The sequence below is a fragment of the Xyrauchen texanus genome, chromosome 44 (genome assembly GCF_025860055.1).
Source record: "Xyrauchen texanus isolate HMW12.3.18 chromosome 44, RBS_HiC_50CHRs, whole genome shotgun sequence".
Taxonomy (NCBI): Eukaryota; Metazoa; Chordata; class Actinopteri; order Cypriniformes; family Catostomidae; genus Xyrauchen; species Xyrauchen texanus.
In genome coordinates, this window is record NC_068319.1 from 11,420,277 (window position 1) to 11,441,935 (window position 21,659).

Below are 21,659 nucleotides of genomic sequence, written 5' to 3' on the forward strand. Positions count from 1 at the left end.
TCCAACACCTTATCCTTGAGTAATCATGCTAAATTGGTAATTTGGTACCAGAAAATCACTTGCCATTATATCAAACACTGCTGAAATCTATTTGGTTCATTAAATGAAGCTTAACATTGTATTTGTGTTTATTTTTAAGTTGCTACAGTATGCAATAGACTGGCATGTCTTAAGGTCAATATTAGGACAAAAATGGCAAAAAAGAAACAGCTTTTATCAAGAAACTTATCAGTCAATCATTGTTTTGAGGAATGAAGGCTATACAATGCTTAAAATTGCCCCACAAAAAAAATGAAGATTTCATACAAAGGTGTACACCACAGTCTTCAAAGACAAAGGACAACTGGCTCTAACAAGGACAGAAAGAGATGAGGAAGGCCAGATGTACAACTAAACAAGAGTATAAGCACATCAGAGCCTCTAGTTTGAGAAATAGACGCCTCACATGTCCTCAGCTGACAGCTTCACTGAACTCTACCCGCTCATCACCAGTTTCATGAGTATCTGGATAAACTGACAGCTAGAATGCAAAGGATCTGCAAAGCTGTCATTGCTGCACATGGAGGATTGAGGACTCATTCTTTGAATGAGTTTAAGTTCACATTTTAATAGTAATTTTCATGTTATCAATGTCCTGACTATACACTAAAATCAGTTGAATACAACTTTGGTGAATAAAAGTACCAATTTCTTTCCATAAGAGCAAAATCTGTACATTATCCTAAACTTTTGGCCGCCAGTGTATGTAATAAAGGCACTAAAAGTAATTACTTTTGGTCCTACAGACCTACCTATGTAATTAAGGTCCTGAATATAATAATGTTTGGTCATATATGCTTAAGTAGTCTAATATTTCAGTTTTTTGCAAAGTTATTGAAAATCTTTTTTTTGCCCTGTCATTATGGGGTATGTAGTTTTTGATGTTAAAAGTTTTTTTTTTAAAAGTATTTTAGCAGAAGGCTGCAACAAAACAAAATGTGAAAAAATGAAGGGGTGTGAATGCATTCTGAATACACATTAACCTTGCTTAAGATTCTTAGAATGTCATAATATTTTTGGAAAATAAAAAAATATGTATTTTATTGTGCGTCTTTGAAAAAAAAATTTTTGCCTTTAATATATACTCTAGACAAGAGGTTGTGTAATTTAAAAAGTGTATGTTGTTTGTGTTTATTAGACTGGGCTGTAGGAAGGAAGGACACAAAGTTCATGTTTTTTATTCTGAAATAACCTCTTTATAAGGATACAACTGAAGTGTTGTAACTGAAATGAAAGCAGGTGGATGTGTAATGCAACAAAGAAAGAATAACAACAAGATAAACACTAATTTTATCACATTTATTGGACTTTTAAACAGTATGTTATACTGTAAGGAAGCATGTAATGACATATGATATTTGCTAATCTAAATGATCATCATGGCACCATTGTTTGTTTTGAGAAAGAGTATATTAGAGAAATTAAGTGATAGCACCATTTCAATTGTTGCAAACAGTCTGGGAGTGCAGGTATCTTCGTTTTTTCCAAATTTGGAAGCTCATAATTTAGTCTTAATATATAACATACAATAAATACATACAGTACTTTAATTCCACAGCGTGCTCTCTCGTTCTCTGCAAAAAATATTTGTAATTACTTCATTGTCTATAGCTGCCTCCCATCTTGTCTCTGTGAAAAGCAGAGTTGATTGGTCTTGTGCTTTGTGTCAGTACTTGACATCCGGAGCAAACCGGACTACTCCCCGGCTCCGTGGTTCTGGTCGTTCCACCAGTGGTTCTCCTCCAGAGGTACCCGCGGAATAATAATCACTGACTCGTCCGAGCCCAGACTCAGAATCACTAGGGAGCAGCACAGTGTTACATTGCCAAAGGAGGAGAGGAAGGAAGACAGGGGAGAGAGAGAGAGAGAGAGAGAGAGAGAGAGAGAGAGAGAGAGAGACATAAAGGCACAACATGAGGTGTTTTATTCTGAAGACAGAAGAAAAGAGGCTTTGAGCATTCTGAGACCATGCTTTGCTCTACACTTCTTTTTATAGAAAGTCTATTTATAGTTTGAGCAATGCAAGTTGAAAAAAATAGCTGGTGTAGCAAATGCATCAATGAGTATTTTTGGTGAGTTATACATTCATTTTCCAATAGTAATAGGCTATGTATATAGATATGATATACTGTAGGGTCTGAGGGGATTCAAATGCTAAACCTGAATTTCAACAAAGTTTTAAATCTCAGATTGTTCAAAGGAAAAGTCAAGAAAGGGAAAAATCAACATGAAAGCAACAAGACAGACTGGACATGAACACAAACTGCTGTTTCTAATACTTAAGTACATTCAAATATCAGCAAGTTCAGGTTCATTAATCTCCTGAATGTACTGAAATTAATTTATATGGTGGCATTTAAAGTTCAATGTAAATTGATTACTCCTGTAATAAGGAGAAAATATTGATTGTTAATCTTCTTACAAGTACCACAGAAAAGATGTAATACTTCAATCACTTCTACACTGAGCATTGCCTCAAGACTCAAATGTATGCATTATGAAAAAAAAGCCTTCTTCTTGACTTATTTTTCTACAACAAGCACACAAGCTTGTATGTGATGGCATATCGCAATAAACCAAAACATGCATGCACAAAGTACACTAGAACAAAACAAATGATCAATATCCTCAAGACAACAAACAGTATGTGAGCAGTCAAACTATCCTATTCAACCTCCTTTGGCCCAACACTTTCCATATGGAAGAGAATACGCATGGGAGCAAATCAAAACATGAATAACATTGAACAGATATGGTTTGTAACTCCTCCCAATGGAAATCGTTAGAGAGTAATTGTGCTGTTTAGAGTACGGATAAAGGCGTAAAGTTTTTACTAATCTCAGATGAGTTTTACCTTGGGTCTGGGAGTGTACAGCGCCACAGGTGTTGCTTTAGTGTCTGCACCCAACCAATATCTCGGATGGGCTGACAGAGCTGAATGTAGTGGTACTGTTTTAGCATAACCCTTCAAACGAACGACAAGACCACTCGTTAGCTAAACATTCAAGTCATTAAAAAGATAGTTCACCCAGAAAATGAAAATTCTGTCATCATTTATATTCTCTAATGTCGTCCAAAAAACCTGAATTACTTACTTTCTTCTGTGGAACACAAAAGGAGATGTTTTGCAGAATTTCACTCAATAGAACTTATTTATTTTAAGTGAAAACTTATTTTTCAGTGTGAAACCAGTCTTCACACTGGTTTCAGAAGACTTGGAATGAAGAGCATAAGTCATATGGACAATTTTCAAGGATTTTTGGAGCTTGACCGCCACTGGTAAGCATTGTTTTATGGAAAAGCTGCATGTGCATTCTCCAAAATATCTCTTTTGTGTTCCATAGAAGAAAGAAAGCCATACAGGTTTGGAATGACATGTGAGTAAACAATGACAGAATTTCACTTTTAGGGTGACCGTTCCTTTAACTCCAAAATCATTACTAAGAATTAACCAAATTTCAATAAATCAATAAATCACAATCAGTAATTCTCAGTCTATTCAAGATGGGTCTTCAATATTTCCCATTTTATCGTACATCTGTGTTAAGTGGACCTGGAGTAGGACACTATGCATCTTTTAGTTCTTTGCACATATTTTTGAGACACTTTGATGAAATGAAAGCTGAAATATATCAAACTCAATCAAGAAGCCAAAGATATATATTTCTCATCTCTCAGCTGTTGGCAATATGCACAACTTAAAAGATGCTAGAATCCATTCCAGAGCATGTTACACTCCAAAAATGTTGCAAAATCAAACAGAAACAATAAACTTTGGAATTGTTCTCTTCCATGTGGATTCAACATCTATGACAGTAACAGATAGACGGACAGAAGAAAGGACATACAGATTCAACTAGCATTGAGTCCCCAAACCCTCCCACATCTCAAACAAAATGAACCAGACACCTCTGTTTATGCGTTTGCATTTATTCATTTCAATAAATATGAGCAAGCAGAGAGAAATCACAATTCACATCATCACAGTTAAATCTGAGGCCCCTTCACATCACATTATTATTATTTATAAATTTTTCTCTCCTGTTTTAGAATGCATGGACTCTTGCACCTGTGCTAAGTACACACACACACACACACACACACACACACACACACACGCTGGGCATGTACAACCCTACTAGTTTTTCCTCCTCTGTCTCCCCAGGACTCCTTCCCTTTATACTCACATTATCATAGTAAAGTAATAGAGTCACCAAAGGCTGCAAAATACAAAAAAAAGGCCCTCACCCTGAAACATCAGAGCACAGCAGAGCAGAGATGAGCGCCTTGTGGCCCTCAAGACTGTGTTCCACAGCCAGGCTGAAGAAATCAATACTTTCAGTCATTACGAAATTCTGCAATTTCACCAGAATCAGATTCTAAAAAGACACGGTCTTTGAGTCTGGATTTGGTACCACTTCCTTGAAGCCTGTTTATGCAATGCATTATAAAAGTATTCATAAGTCCTTATCAAATACACAACGTTAATTATAATGCATTATATATTCTTATGAATGGGAAATTGCAAGGAATTCAAAGAATTCTCATTCCGATTCCTCTTAACGATTGCTGTGCCTAAACGGATCCATTAACAATTCTTTAGTACTTTGGAGGAAGAAGTATTTGGAATTGATAGCAAATTGATAGCAACAGGCTAATAAAAGTAATTCTTTTGGTAGGAAGTACTGTATGTTTTCAGTTTAGATTCAAAAGCACTCATAAGTCATTCATTTGGAAATTTGTATGTATTTTTACTGTATTTTGTACTGTATTTTTTAATAATAAGAAGCAGTTCAAAATGCTCAACAGCATTACAAGTGAACATGAAATAAGAATTGACACTATTTACATTCTTAATACATTTTACTGGTTACATGTTTGTATGCAGCACTGGGTAGTAACATATTACATGTAATCTGTATTATTTAATCATATTACAATGATCAAATACTTGTAATGGGATTCAATTACATTTGAAAATACTTGTAATACAGTAAATCTGTTAATCACGATTAAGAAAAAGTTACACATTAAACTTAAATTAATCGCAATTAATTATGGCCCCTGACCTGTATGTAAATTCCATATCAAAACTGTGTATTTTCGGAGCAATTCAAGCTTGAAGTACATCTAATTTAACAGTAGCCACAGAACGAGAGCAGTTACACAGGACGCGTTCTTGACAGAAGCGAAACAGAATGCATAGCAAAACACTTAAAAAAAAAAACAGCATCCTAAAAAAACGCACTTTTAATGCTGAAAATCAGCGAGACGCTTCAAAAGCGCCCGTCTGATGCACTATACATAGACGACTGTTAAAAATAGTGCAGATGAAACAGATTAATGCATCCTGTTGTCACAGGACTGATTGACAAACTCAATTGCAAAAGATACACATTAACGGATTAAATAAATGATACACGAGACATCAAATTGATCAGGTGTTCTAATCCATTACACTCTTTAAAGTTATAACTATGGTTAAAGTTGCACACATTTTTTCCTCATTAAAATGTTTATCTCCTAAAGACATTAATTGTAATTTTGTAATATATGTAGCAAATCATGAGCACTCACATTACAATGAAGACTCCAGTCTTATCAGTAACCTTATAAAAGTTGTTTTATTCTACATGGAGAGGGTCCGCACATGGGGTATGTTAGAATCACATGACCAGCCGAATACTACTCTCCTAATCTCACTAAACATCCTGTTATTTGACATGTTCACTCATTAATTAAAGTAATAATGGCTGACTGTGAATTCCACATTTCTACAATGAAATCTGAATCTGAAAACTATTGATTTTAAACGACGGTGCATCCAAGCCGCTAGGTGTCAGTGTAAGTCCAAGATGACACAAAGACAAAAGTTACTGAGTGCACCTTTAAACATTATAATGTATTATGAAAGTGGATACAATTATTCACGAGAAAATACAACTAATTATGAGTGGTATAGTAAGGCATTATAAATGTAATATGAATGCTTTTATAATGCATTATAGACAGGCTTCAAGTCAACCAAGTTTTTTCTTCAATCTGGCAAAAGATCACAGGCTTACTGTGCACTGATTGGGCAAACAGCAGGACAATGAAACCACATTATTCTTGCATACTGAAACTGGAGAAGACCACAACGAATAAGACTAGAGACAGAGAGGGGACTTGTAGAGGGGTGTTCATGATAAAAACAATGCAAAGCATGATCTTACACAATGCAATCCCATAATGCCAGCAAATAAAGGGATTAAGATACAAAGATGCCATTCAAAGATGCACTAACATCTTTAGTTCTTCCATCACAAACTGACATGAATCTGCAAAAGTGTAATGTCACATGCAAGGAAAATGAAAGCCATGATTATGTGTTGTTACATCAGACCTCTTTAGATTATATTCAAAACATTTATTGTAAAGGCTTGCACATTTGTCTAAATACATGAGCTATAAACATTTAAAGGAATAGTTTGCCCAAAAATGACAATTTTGTAATCGTTTACTAACCCTCATTTCGTTCCAAATCCATATGACTTTTTCTGCAGAACACATAAGAAGAAATTTTGAATGTACTGGGTGCTGAGTTTTCATTTTTGGAGAATGCAATTCCTTTAAGGTTACTTTTACATTGTAGTCTCATGGTCTCTAAATTAAGTTGACCTAGAGAAATTAGTAATTAGAGGGGATCATGAAAATATCATATGAAAGGTCCTTTTTTACATGTGTATCATGGAAAGAGGCCTTTTTGAGGACACATTTTCAATGCAAAAGAAAAAGATGGCATAAAGGCCATGCAGCTGATGAACACAAAGAGAGTAAACAAACAGCATTCCGAACAGACTGCATTTGACTTACCATTACATCGCTGAACACATGATAATAAACAGAACAATTAGTTGAGAATACAAGTCATATCTGCCATTGAACAGGGGAGATGCAGGAGCAAAACAAAGCAATAGACACTCTGGGGAAGTCATTAATAATAAATAGAATGAATCTGCATTCACAAAAAAGATGGCCTTTGATTTCAAAGCTGGCTAACCTATTGATCTTTTGAGTTTTCTCTGCACTTTTGGGATCGCCCATCTGTCTAGCTCGGGTACTCCCTTAAGGGGGATGGGTAGCATGACAAAGCGCTTCATCTTGAGTGTGTGTGTGTGTTCCTGCAGTGTTTCCCAACCTTTTTTGTCTCATGTACCCCACTCTGTAGCTATATCAGAGTGGCTAAAATACCCCTTCATTCACACCAAACCAGAAATGTGTTGCTTTTAACTTAAATTATACTATATAATGTTCAGCATTACCATTTATATTGGTAGAGCTACTTAAAAAACATTGATGTTGTGGGTTAAAAACAGACTCACCAAGTTGAACATACTGTACATTTCCAAACTCTACTCAAATGTCTAAAACTTCACATAACACTTCACACATTGTTTTGTTGTCGTTCCATAAAACGAAATGAATGATTTGTTAGTTTATAGCAGACGCAAAATCCTACCCAAAACCTGCTAAAGTACCCTCTGGGGAACATGTATTCCTGGTTGGGAATCACTGTTTTAGTTTATGAGAGAGTGAATTATTTTGGATGGAGGTGAGAGATACAGTGTTAAGGGTTGTGGTGCAGCTCTTGGTGTCTTGTGATTTGTGGTGGGATATAAACCCACCAAAACCTCATAACTAAAGAAGAAAAAAATGCACAAAAACATATTTTAGTGTAAAACAATTGGATTTTCTACAGGCTTGTTTTGCACAACATGTCACAGCCAACATTTAAACCATATTATTTCCAAAGATAAATTTACAGTACATCCTATAATGCAATATCATGTTAGGGTTGGTTGCCCGGGCAACAAAATGGGTGGAAATGGAGTCTAATTACTGTCTGACCTTCAGTTTAACTGGATAATTTTTGAAAGTTATTAGGAAATATTATGTTCTTATAATGATTCAACAACATTTTCATGATATGGAATGGTTCTCAAAACTTGCAAACAAATAAAAAGAAATCCTAATGAAGTATAGTAATTAATGATCAAAACAGCACCAAAGTGATCTGACATCATAACATATCACTTGGGAGCTTGGGTGTTCAATCAATAAAATGACAACATAAAACAGGCAAAGCAAGCAGAGAATTGAATCAATACAGTTTTAAAACCAAAGTTGCACATTTATCAAAGATTTTGGTCTGGCCTATATTTACCATTATACAGTATGCTGGCAAATTTAAATAAACATGATCTTAAAAAGCCAATCTGAAATAAATCAGAATCTGTTTAAAACCCTTGATAAATGAAACCCACCAGTCTGTGCATCTGATGGGAATTAAAACATACATGTTCAGAGCTTCTAGACAATTGCTCCATGCAAGATAAGAGCATCTACTGGCCGACTAGTAAAGTGGTTGCCATGGATACATCGCCATGGACATGAGGAGAGTGGGTGGAGCTATAGTAAATGCAAACGCTTTGATATTACTGGTGCAACTGTACTTGATGGGAGGCCAAAAAAGGAGAAAAACATCAAATTCAACCCTGAAAAGAATATCTTGATTAAAAAAACAGCCCACTGACCTCTTAGAAAGGAAAAGTTAAAAAGAGAGAGTGAAAGAGAGAGAGAGAGAGAGAGAGAGAGAGAGAGAGAGAGAGAGAGAGAGAGAGAGAGAGAGAGAGAGAGAGGTGGGGAAGGATTTGAAATATACAGTAAGGAAAAACAAGAGAGGTGCATCCGATACGAAGCTGAAACAAACATTTTAAACCAGCCTAAGATGGTTTGCTGGTCATGATGGTCTGTTGGCTAGTTTTAGAGGGGTTTTGGCCACATTTCAGGTGATCAGGCAGGGAGACCAGCTATACCAGCTTAAATCATCTTAGGCTGCTTAAAATGTTTTCAGCAGGGTAGATAGAAATAGAGAGGTCAATGTGAAGGAAGTTGGCAGCAATAGACAGAAAAGTAAAGGAATGAGAACCTCTCTTTAAATAATTTTGCAGCCTTCGTTCTGCTTTCACCCTTACAGGAAGAGATTAAATGAGAGAAGAAGTGCAATGGTTTTTACTCTTTCGCCTCAGCCAGTTTGTTGTTGATCTCTTTACTTTTCTCCTTGTCGCCTGGCGCCACTCTGCTCTCTGGCTGGTTCTCGGAGCTCTTCTTCTTCGAACCACGTAACGACATCACCTGCTTCTCCTTGGACTTCTTCAGCGGTTTGCCTGGGGTCTTTTTTGGTTTGGGGTGAGGAAGACTTGTTCTCTCCACCTGCAGAGAGGAGTTTAGGGCATAAACAGATGCAAAAGGGGACATATCCACAGTTTTCCTGAGCAACCACTAAGCAGCGCCATGATGATTCCAATTGTCTGTTTTCTGTTTCTGGTCTTGAGAAGCAATGAAAATCTAACCGAAACAAGGGATCCAGATGGAGAACAACAACCATTTATATGTTATTAAGGTCCTTGCTATTAAAAAACAAAGTGTTAAATGTACTAGTATGTAGACATAATCAAAGATCCCTACCCAGTCTACCAAGATAATTTATGAATAATAAGACACAAAAATTATCAGTATGAACAACAGAATCGAATGTGATGAAAATCATATGGTTCTGTATTTTATTTTAACACAGCCAGTTCTTGGATCCCAACTACTGCCATCACGATCATTACATTTGTCTGAAAATGGATAATCAAACAAATAATGGCAATTATGATGATTAATTGTCATACATGAAAATATGCTTTATACACATTTAGACGTAATTTGTTCATATATAAAATATTTAATAAGATCGGAATATATATATATATATATACACATTATGATTAGGGGTTAATTTTTTTTATTTATTTTTTAGGTACCAGAACTGTAACACCAGGTTGGGAGTATGGTAGGCATGGTGTCACACATTTCTTCCAATTGGTTGAACTGCTTGAAGTGGGCAGCGAAGTGAGATAGAGCGCATGTGTGCTTACACAGTACCCATAAACACTTGGCCTAGCTTACTTTACTTTATGGATTAGAAGTAAGTGTGTGATCATTTCCTTTTTCACGCATCATCAATCAGAAGATTTTCCTGATGATTATAGATACATATCAGAAGTCTTTTCAAACATATTTCCCAACGCAATATTGGTAAAGCTTGAGCGCCAGGGTAAATTAAAGGTGGCTCTACATTGGACACATATTGCAGACAGCACGACGTGTTCTAAAATTTGAAACAATTGTTTCCGCGACCGGCTTACGTAAATGTTATATCACCCTCGTGTGGTCTCCCAACGCTATTACGCCAGACTGTTGAACAGAAGCCAAACTGAGTGAGTTGAAAAGCAAGCAAATAAGGATTCTAATTTAAATGTCGGCTAATGTTAATATATTGATGCCTCAAAAATATATAGATAAAATAAATTGCTGATCAATAATCAATATATTGATATTTATGGCATCCCTAATTAGAACTATAGTTATTTAAATTTAAAGTACTTTATTTGCATGACTGTGTTTTCATGATTGTGCCACCCAACATCTGGTCAGCCAAATACAAGATGATCTTACAACATAGAAGTCATATGCAAATAGGTACATCAGTGAAACAGCCTGTTTAATTCTAAAAGTTAGAGAAGGGTGGAAAATTGTTATGCAAATGAAATACATTATTATAACTTTATTAGTGAAATTCAAGAAATAACTAAAATACTACAAAGGTGTAGAATATGGCGCCTTTAATTTATTGTTCAGTTGTTTTTCAGCAACTAAGTGCATTAATTGCTAACATCATCATCATTATCATCATCTTGATCATCTTCTAATAAGAAAAACACATAGTGCAAATTTACAGAATGTAATGCTAATAACAGTCTCTAGTTTGCACATCTTCTACGCACAGGGTCTTTCTCTTACCTTACTAAGCTCTCTGTAAGGTTCATGGTACAGTGTGCGAATCCTCCTCCTCTCCAGCGCCTTGTTGTCATCTGGCTGCAGTTTAGCCTGGCAACCCTTGTAGGTGGCACTGTAGCTGGTTTGCAGATCAGTCCTCGCATCAGGAGGCTGATACTGAGACTTCGACCTCATGAGTTTAACAGGTTTCACGTCTGTGTAGGCTTTGAACTCAGTCCTGACATAAATAAAGAGGAGATAACGTCAACATTATTGGAAAATTGAGTGTGGTGGGTGATTCATTCAGCACATATTGAATTACAAAACCACACATTGGGATCCAGAAACGGATTTAGAGTCATTCAATATCGAAAAATTCCACAGAACTACAATATCAGAGGTAAAGGTGAAGTATGACATTTCTGGAGCACCACTGCCACCAAAAGGAATTGCGAAAATAATGACTGCTTTAAAAGGTAAAAAATATATATACTTGCACATAAAAATAAGTATTTTTCACTGCATTATGCACATTGGCAATAGCATGCATTGAGACTAACATACTGCAAGGCCCTTCCACATTCCAGCAATGAAGGGATTTTTCCCCATTTGCATCACAGCAAAATGTTTCCTGAGGCAGTAGCCAGTCCTTTAGGACGAGTAATGAGTCTTTACTCACTGAGCTGACACAGACAAATGATACATACTTCACGTCTATACGCATTGCAGATTACCCCCAATTTAGCTGCAGTAGAACTAATCCTCATGCACACACAAATAAACACACTTCTCACAATAATATGCTGAACTCCAGTCCTTGTTGTAGGACAGCATCATAAATGAGATCTGTCCAATCTCTAAACACCTTTCTATCTCTATTTCTCTCTCTCTCTCTCTCTCTCTCTCTCTCTCTCTCTCTCTCTGTTCCTATCTGGCTAATTAGGATTATTGATTAAGACTGATAGGATGAGAAAAATGAGGGTAATGCCAAACTATCTATCTTTCCATCTGTCTGTCTGTAGGATCTCAGAAAAAGAGTCTTTGACAACCACCACCTTAACCTTAATACCAAGGTGCTAGTATACTGGGCAGTCTGCATTTCCACCATCTTGTATGGGTGTAAAACATGGACCACATACAGTTGCCATATAACAGCTCTAGAAGCCTTTAACATTCAATGCCTCCAGAAGATTCTCTAAGACTATAGGCAAGTCCGTCCATCCGTATGTCTATTTATCCATCTGTCAGCTAATATTGTTATGTAAGAATATTGGGTAATATTTTCCCCCTATATAAAGTGGCAGGGTCCCCAGCAAAACTCCATTACACTCTGGATAAGGAAAGAGTCTAAATTGAAAGGGCATTTTATTATAGGAACAAACTTAAAAGAGACAAGGCTGCTGACAATTATGTCATGGGACAGCATGTGGGGAGAAATGCTGATACTTATAGAAAATAGGGGATGAGAAAATGAAAAAAGCAAATTCTGTAAACATTGTATCACCTTAATGCTATTCCAAACACATATGACTTTTTTTCTTCAATAAAGCAAAAAAGGAGTTGTTAGACAAAATGCCAGCCTCAGTCACCTATTTTGTGTTCCACTGAAGAAATAAGTCTTACAGGTTTGTAATAGCATCAGGGTGAGTGAATGATGACAGAATTTTCATTTTGGGTGTACTATCCCTTTAACTGATTGGTGACTACTGGTGTACTGACAAAAAAGACTATTTCTTAATAACAAAATTCTGATTGCCAATAGATAAAATATTACTGAAATATTCTGAAACATGCGTTTCCATTAAATACTGATTTGTTCTTCATGTGTTAGAGAATTTGACAATAATACCGTTGGGCAGCAAAGTGTTTTTATGTAGAAGGACGCCTCTGTCTCTCCCTGATTAACTAAGAGAACCAAGAAGTGAACAGAAAAAGCAGAAAGCTGTTATGTAAGAGGAATGAAGTCCAGTCTGAATGCTTGAACAGTTGGAGAAACAGTAGTGCAAAGGCAGCTATAGAAGTCCAAGGCCATAAGCCAACATAAAGGAAGGGGGAGGAGCAAGAGTACAGCATGCACACACACACACGCACACACACACACACACACACACACACACACACACACACACACACACACACACACACACACACACACACACACACACACACACTCAGTTAGAGAATCAAAAAGATAAAGAGAGAGAGAGAGGGGGGGTGGGGGGTACACATAAGCACACTTACACAATGGAAACAATAAGCTAGTGTGCTAATTGTAAATCAGTGCTTGGTACCAGCTGTCAAATCCTTCATTTGATAAGGCGCACCAACATTGTGCTACAACACTGTTTTACATCATCTTATTTTATGCTACTGGCCATGCAGGGTTACTAAAGTTATTCAATTAATTTAGAGGTAGCTATTGGATAATCTTAGCATAATGTGCTTGTTTACAGTAATACAGTATTTCTTTAAATAATCTAAAACACATTACATCTTGTTGCCGTGAATAGTCGTTTGACTATTTGTTTGTACAGAGAACTTAACACCTCTCTTTTCCCCCTGGTATTGAGCTTTTGTGAACATTCCTCCTGTCACTATGGTAATATGCTGGCACTAGAGAATTGTGTGGTGATGGGGTGCCAGAACCGTGCATTATGGGTAGGCTTGGCTCTCTGTAGTAACGTGGTGTTTAACGGAAGCTTGTATGGCTGTTTTGCCTGCAGCTACGTTATACTACTGATGAGAATGTGTTGACTGATCCCAAAACAACATCCTGATTGGTTTGATTTATGACCTTTGGCACAGATAATGCAGTGAATGAAGATACCAAAAATAGACACCCCATTTGGGTTAATGAACACTCTATTCATTCAATTAATCCACCAAGACTGCAAACAGTTACATTTACATTTGCTTAATTGATAATTTAATGAGGACAGAAGCATTTAGATTTTCCACGTCACTTTTTGTTTTAGCTTCAGCGATGTAACAACATTCTCAATAATAATTCAAAATAATCTCTCTGATAGGCTCAGATCAATACGTTTCCTATACCTCCTCCTCGAGGCATCATCTACCTCCTGTACCTACTCAATGATGACATATTCCTCTTGACATTCTCTTTGGACTCTAAGTGAATCCCAAAAAGATAAGCCCTGTAATACTGCACTGTAAGGCAAAACACAAATTTCTCTCTATCTTTGCTGCTTCTGGTGTTATACTTTATTTTTTGTTTTTCAGTTTTTATACTTATCCCCTTTTTTCTCAATTTGGGAATAGGCCCCCATGATTCCAGTAGCCTTAAATTACTGCACTACACAAGAAAAAAGGGCAAGGGCATACAAACATGATTATCTACTGCCATACAATAATGCACTGAATGGCAATAAATAAACATATCTGTATGCCCTTCACTAAATCAGCCTAAATGGATTTAGATTTGGTTTACAGTAAACAACCCTTTCATCTAAGAAATCAATGACTTACACTAATATGGTCAACCGATACATTGTTTTCATGGCCCATGCCTATACAAATATTTACTGTAGATTCAAAAGCATAATACAATTTAATGATTTACATATGACTGCTTAAATGAAAGCTTAATTTATCTTAATTTTTACAACATTTATTACATTAAAATTTCAACAAATAAAATGTCAAAACAGAAAATGTGCAAAATCCATTGACAAGGTCGTTGCCTATTTTTGAGAAGGATATAGAAGGATATATACAAAAAGGGGCAGGAGCTCCAAACCTCCAGCAAAGATTTAGGGAGCCTCTAACCTAACCCTTTCCCTAACCTTAACTGTAAGTGGAAGTGACACCCCCTTTTAGAGTTGGCACATCCCCCACGCCCTCCCCCCATTTGAAGATCTCCAGCCTGCAGCTATACCTACTTACTATTTTTAAACATTCAGAACAGAAGTATGCTGTGCTGTACATTTCAAAGTAAACATTAGAAGTTAAAACTGATTTTTAGAATGACACAATCAAATCACTTTTGAAGATTGTTTTATAAATCTCAGAACTTTTTGGAGTAGGAAGACTGCTGATTAAATGAGTACTTTGGATAAAGGATATAGCTGCAGGCAGAGCTCCAAAATTGGGCGGGAACTCCAAACTGCCAGCAAAGATATAGGGAGCCCCTAACCTAACACTTTCGCTAGCCCTAACCGTGAGTGTAATTGATGCCCCCTTTTGGAGTTGGTGTGACCCCCTTCTGGAGAAACCCTGCCGTCTTTTAGAGGTTTCCTCAATTGGAGATCTCCGACCTGCAGCTATACTTTTTTTAAATAAACTGCTAAATACTGAAGTAACTACTTTAAGCACAGTTATTTTGTATTAGAGAAGCGCAAATATGTATCTGGCTTTCCAAGATTTTTTGGTTCCCAACTAGGGCTGGGTATTGAGTTCGATACATTTTATGCACTGACCGAATTGCCACTAAACAATCGAGTATCAAAAAATGTCTTGTCATTCGGTACCATATTTCAATACCTAAGGGGTTAATCGTGCTGGTGACTGGCTGTGGTTAGGCATCAAGGAAAACACTAGTTTAAGCCGGTTATGTCCGGAGACGTGGCTCACACCTGAGGCTGTAATATGTATATGTCCCAACACCCATAGATGTAAAAGATGTGGAAAAGATCAAAAGTGTGGCTACATTTCACCAGGCTCGATACCATCAGTGTGCAATGCAATAATTGCAACAAGATAATTGCTGACAAGACCGGCAACAAGACACATCTGACGAAGCACTTGACAGTGCACAGAATAAACTTAAGAGCAGAAAGTTGCTCTGTCTTCAACTGCAAGACGACCAAGCTGGTGCAGTCTTCCTCTCAGTGTCCTCCTGCCACAGAGCCTCAGCCTCCTTCAACATGCCCACCACACGAGTCCTCCTCCAAAACTACTGATGAATGCAGTGGCGCTATGACTGGGACTCCAACAGGTAAGGTTAACGTTTAGCAAACAAACCAGCAAACAAAATTGGCTAACTTGTAGTGGTACATGCTTGTGTACATGTTAAATTAACTTGCTGTGTGCGGTGACATAGTCCTATAAACTGGGACCTACGTAACGTTAGCTATTGTTTGGATGTATGGCTATAGATAGCTAGCTAAATCGATGCTAAAAATGCTTTAAGGTTGACAGTAACTGATCAAATTGAACTCACATTAGTTATCTTGTTAAACCATGCTAATCCTTAGGGTTAGCTGAATTAACCCTTTAGCTTTCTTGTTTTTTTTCCCTCTTCACATTAATGTTATAGCCCTTGCCAACCCTGCCACGAGGAGACCAGAAGGCTCAGGAGATGAGTCTTTGAGTCTGTAAAAGAAGCAAATAAACTAAAAAAATAAAAGATACGTTTTTTTGAGGTAATGTGTAATGTTTGTAATCTTGTTATAACAGATTTCATAAAATTGGTATAGAAAAAAGTATCGTTTAGGAACCGGAATCAAAGTCAAGATATCGGTATCGGTATCTGTATCGATATCAAACATTTTTTAATGATACCCAGCCCTATTCCCAACTAATAAATCACAAAGAGATAAAATACAGTCTAGAGCATATTGATCTGCAAGGAGAGAGAGAGAGAGAGAGAGAGAGAGAGAGAGAGAGAGAGAGAAAGACATTCAGAAGAGAAAGGAGGAATCAACTTCCTCTTGACTGCATAATGTCAAGTAACACCAGCAATTCCGTGGTTCACAATTAAATAACAAGCTGTGCTTTTTTACAGCCTTCTTATTGTAAGAGGATCATTTTTTTATATCCGGTCTCATCAGTTTGTGTCTTTGCACATACACCTGCAGCCCTGTCACTGCTTTGTAGCATGACAAAGCAACAAAACAAGTATTTTAATTTTCAAAATTCCCACTATGACATCACAATTAATTCATGCATTATGACAAATAGACTTAGTACTGTATGTGTGTGTAAAGACATTCATGGATGTCTTGTTCCTGGCCAAGAAAAAAAAATAAAGCTCAGGTCAAGCCTCGAGCCTCAAGCCCAGGACAGCAAGCCACAAACATTTACACTATCCTCTAAGCAGAATTACATTAACTTGCGAACTACTGAAAGATTGATTAATAGGAACTGGGAACAACACAATGCACATCTACAAAGCCAAGTAAATCAAAATCACACTTTTCACAAAATCACAAAAAAAAAAAAAAACACATTTGTTATCGTCAGTATAATTACTTTGAGAATTTATAACACTAATACAAAATGTGGCCATATAACTTAAGCACAATTCTTCTAGCAATGACACTTTTGCTACTGCTAATCTAAAAAAAACACAGTACAGATTGCCCTCTACACTCACTTTGCCCGAAAACTTGCCTAACCCTAAAGAAAATGAAAGCCTTTTCCAAAAGCAGCTTCTTCTCCAGTGCACCTCAACACCTCACATCCTGCCATCTGTAAGTCTTAGTACAGCACCATGCACAGGATCTAACCCCTATCTGAACTCCTTTGTAGTGATCATTTCATTTCACAACACACACACACACACACACACACACACACACACACACACACACACACACACACACACACACACACACACACACACACACACACTCACACACTCAAATAATGTACAGATCTGATGAAGGATATAACAGCCTCTTCATGTCAGGAGTTGTGCTGGGTTTGCTCTGTCTTTCCCTGCAGCTTAATAACAATTCATGCAGAGTATCATTAGAGCAATCAAAGATGTTTGCTCCCATAATCCTGGCAGTAGCCTAATTTACATTAATCAATAGGATGTAAAAAGGGATAAAAGCCTACCTATGGAAATCTTTTTTTTTTTTTCCTGATCCCAAAATATGTCACTTTTGTGGTACCAAATCATATAAAAACAAACAAGTTTTATTTGATTAAAAATCATAAAAATATACAGGGAGAGGGGCCTTTTACTCTACTCCTATATATATATATATATATATATATATATATATATATATATATATAAATAAATAACCACTTATCAAAAACGGCACCAATTTATTAAAATTGCAATTCACAGAAAACAATTGGAATCTTCTCTACTCTACTATTATGAACATTCTCAATTCCTAAGTTCAAAGTAATTTTTATATATTCTTTCAGGGCTGAAAGTCAAAAATGTCAAAAACAAAAAAAATAAGCAGTGAGGCAATTTTGTTTTAAAATATTATTGATATTTGAAAACTGTTTGTCCACCAAATCAAAGTAAAGTAATATGACCCACAGATTTACATATGTAGATGCATTTTTAGCAGCTGTTCCTATGGACCGATACGTCGGCACGTCCACCATATAGGAAAGATCAAGAGCCGTCAGTCAACACATGAATGTAAATTGACAGATAAGGTCTGCTACAGTCTTAAGTCTTTTCCAGCCAACTTTCAGATTATCTGATTTACCATAAACATTGGGCAATATTTTAGATGATATAAAAATGCCTGATTTCATTTCTAAAACTGTTTTTTAGAAATGATAACAATTTAATATATCATGGCAAACATGCTGCAAATTAGCACTCAGTCAGTCAATTCATTACATGATGAAGTGTTTCCACACAAAAGCAGTTTATGCAGCAGTCTGAGGCATCTTCTCCATTCACTTGTATTCAAACAGCTCTCCTTAAGATTAAGATTCAACTTTATTGTCATTGTGCAGAGTACAAGTACTGAGTTTTTAAATTACTTATGAGGTTGTGTACACTCAAGGTGCAAGGCAAGTATTCTAATACCCTTTACTTGATGGTTGCACCAATTTTAGGTCACTAAATATACTCAAAAGTCTATAAATGTTTTTCAGAAATGTATAAAACCAAATTGGACACAAATATTACATTTCAACGAACTTTAAAAAAGTTTTTTTTTAACTACTTTGTTATTTTTATCATTTTATTTGTCAACAACCCACAGGCATATTCCACAAAAGAAGCCCCATTGTGATTGTAGCTGTCAATGTGTGCTTACTTTGCTCATCCACTTGGTTGCAAAAGTGTTTTGGGGAGAAAATAAAATCAAAATAGCCTTTCATCCCACCCTACCTGTAGGAGCTGCCAGAGGTGACTTCCTGTTTGATCTGCAGGTTGAGAGCATCCACTGCCGCCCTCCCTTTCCCTTCTGTAGTCCTGGCATCCTCTGCGCTTTGCCCCTCAAACTTCACGTCAGAAACCACTTTCTTGCTTTGCCTCTTTTTCCTTTCACTAGACAGAATCTCCTTCTCTTGTACCTTGTCAGCAACCTCGCTCTTTTCCACCCCACCGTTCAACTCTGTGTTGGCGTGGGTGTATTTTGATCTGTCAGGGATTCGGTCCTTGCCCTCTGAGATGGTCGGAGAGGGTTTGGGAATCCAAGGATGATCTCCCTTCTTTGAGACAGGCCAGGGCTTGAAGTCCTTCTGATATTGGGTCTCGTTGTTAAAAGGAACCTCTGGTTCGTGGTACTCGTTCTTGGGCTTGCAGCTGGGCTCAGGACGAACTTTCCAGTGTTTAAAGTCCTGGCGCATCACGGATCTGGAGATTTTCTCCTCTTGGTCTGGTGACCCTTTGGTAACCATATCGTGATCGCTGTGAAGCGGCTGCGTTTCTATGGCGACCATATGCGGCTGCTTCTGCGCGGGCTGCTGCAGGTGAAGATGCTGCATCTCGGACACGTCCGAGTACTTGGTGAACACCAGAGGCATCGCAATGTCGGCCTTGTCCAGCTGTTCCCAGAACCGAGCCATACAGCAGGCTCTGGTGATACAGGGCCATGCCATGATGGTTTGGTGACTTGTTCCCTAGTATTATGCCAATCGCTTCCTTTACACAAAGCTGCTTTCTTTATTCTGTTTGCGGAACTGTAAAGTAACCCCTCTCGCGAGCCTTGCAGCAGAACCCCAAATTGTCCGATTCGCAAGGTTTTCCTCTACAAGGATGCTGTCAAAGATGACAAAACATAAACACAAAGTAGAATAGACATTTCGGTGACTGAAAACGCCGAAGAGTTCCTGTTTTTTTACGCCTAAAATATCTTCGTGAAACCCCGCGACGTTCGTCCTGCTCCCCTTGTTACAATACCAGAAATTTTGCAAGACACAGCAGCCCCTCCCGCACGTCTCTGCTCTGCGTCCATCGAGAGAGGATGCTCCGAATTGGAGCGGAGTTGAATCACCTGCCACACTCATCATCACGCAACGCCTGCAGTGGGAGGAGTCGAGCTTGAAGCTCCGCCCAATAAATTAGAGTCTTCATTTTTAATTAGCTCACAACATGTTTTCCCAAACATGAAGCAGCCAGGAGGAATTTCAATTCAAATTATTAAAATAAATAATAATTAGTAAATAATAATAATAATAATAATAATAATAATAATAATAATAATAAGGCATTAAAACAAGCATCCATGTACATCAAAATGCACATCTATGAAAGAGTAGGCTACATTCACACAAAAGGCCTTGTCATTTTGCAGAAATCTTAAAAGCAGTGCAAAAAGAGCAGTTTTGATTGTAGCCTGTTCACCATTATAGTATCTATGTAATGGATACATGGTTGATAAAGCAATTATAACACACACACACACACGCACGCACGCACGCACGCACACACACACACACACACATTGCACAATTAAAAGGATAGCTGAAATTTACTTCTCTTATATTTACTAACCCTCATGGCATCCCAGATGTGTATAACTTTCTTTCTTCTGCAGAACACAAACGAAGATTTTTAGAAAAATATCTCAACTCTGTTGGTCCTTTCAATGCAAATGAATGGTAGCCAGAAATCCGAAGGTCCAAAAAGCAGATGAAAGCAGCGAAAATGTAATCCATACGACTCCGTTTATGTCTTCAGATGCGATATGATATGTGTGGGTGAGAAACAGATCAATATATAAGTCCTCTTCTTTTTTTTTTTTTACTATAAATTCTCTTCCTTGCCCAGTAGGTGGCTATATGCACAAAGAAGGTGATTTGCCAAAAACAATAGGAGAAGAATGTGAAAGTGAAAGTAGAGATTTACAGTAAAAAATGACTTAAATATTAATCTGTTTCTCACCCTCGAATCAGAAGATATGGTTTTAACTACTGGAGTCTTATGGATTACTTCAATGATGACTTTATGTGCTTTTTGGACCTCAGATTTCTGGACACTATTTACTTGCATTATATGGACCAACAGAGCAGAGATATTCTTCTAAATATCTTCAAGGTAAAGCAAATAACTTCAACCAGGTTTCAACAACCTCAACTTACTCAAACCAAATATATGCTCTGAGTGAATCTTTTTTCTTATTTTTTTAACTTTGCAGTATAAAGTATAATAGAAAGTCATACAGATTTGAATCAACAAGATGGTGAGTGAAAGATGACAGAATTTTTTTTTTTTTTTTTGACGAACTATCTCTAAGATTTCAGCAGAAGAAAGTAAATGATACACATCTAGGATGAGTAAATTATGATAGAATAAACATTTTTGGGTGAACTATCCCTTAAATGTTATTACTGAAAGCCATCAAGCAGTGTTGACAGGAAGTTAAGGAAGCTCTTTATAAATATTTAAGACAGTGAAATGTAGTTTTATTCAACATCTGCTACTCAGCATACTCAGCACATTATAATGCATATGTGATTGGCTGTTCTATCAACCCTTAGGGATAATTTGCAGGCATAAATATTTAACCAAAGTTACCACATGCCTTTAAAAAGGGGAGACATACCATAATGTAGGCCTATTCCCCAATTTCAGACAAAAACACAAT

The 21,659-nt window shown here is 37.0% G+C and overlaps 2 protein-coding genes across 4 annotated transcripts in view; both read right to left on the minus strand.

The window, feature by feature from the left end:
- LOC127636477 (zinc finger and BTB domain-containing protein 21-like) overlaps positions 1 to 21,659 on the minus strand; it is a 203,291-nt gene that overhangs the window by 27,091 nt on the left and 154,541 nt on the right. The window lies entirely within an intron of this gene.
- map6a (microtubule-associated protein 6a) lies at positions 1,346 to 19,984 on the minus strand. 3 transcript variants are annotated; one of them, XM_052116953.1, is made up of 5 exons: positions 18,959 to 19,984; positions 10,930 to 11,143; positions 9,098 to 9,294; positions 2,894 to 3,004; positions 1,346 to 1,838 (listed from the first exon to the last, which is right to left on the minus strand). In XM_052116953.1, exons 1-5 carry the CDS (start codon positions 19,669 to 19,671, stop codon positions 1,706 to 1,708), a joined length of 1,368 nt encoding a protein of 455 aa, XP_051972913.1. In that variant the 5' UTR covers positions 19,672 to 19,984; the 3' UTR covers positions 1,346 to 1,705. The 3 variants fall into 3 exon arrangements, with proteins under 3 accessions (XP_051972913.1, XP_051972915.1, XP_051972914.1); XM_052116955.1 differs by lacking the exon at positions 2,894 to 3,004 and having other exon boundaries at positions 9,135 to 9,294; XM_052116954.1 differs by lacking the exon at positions 2,894 to 3,004.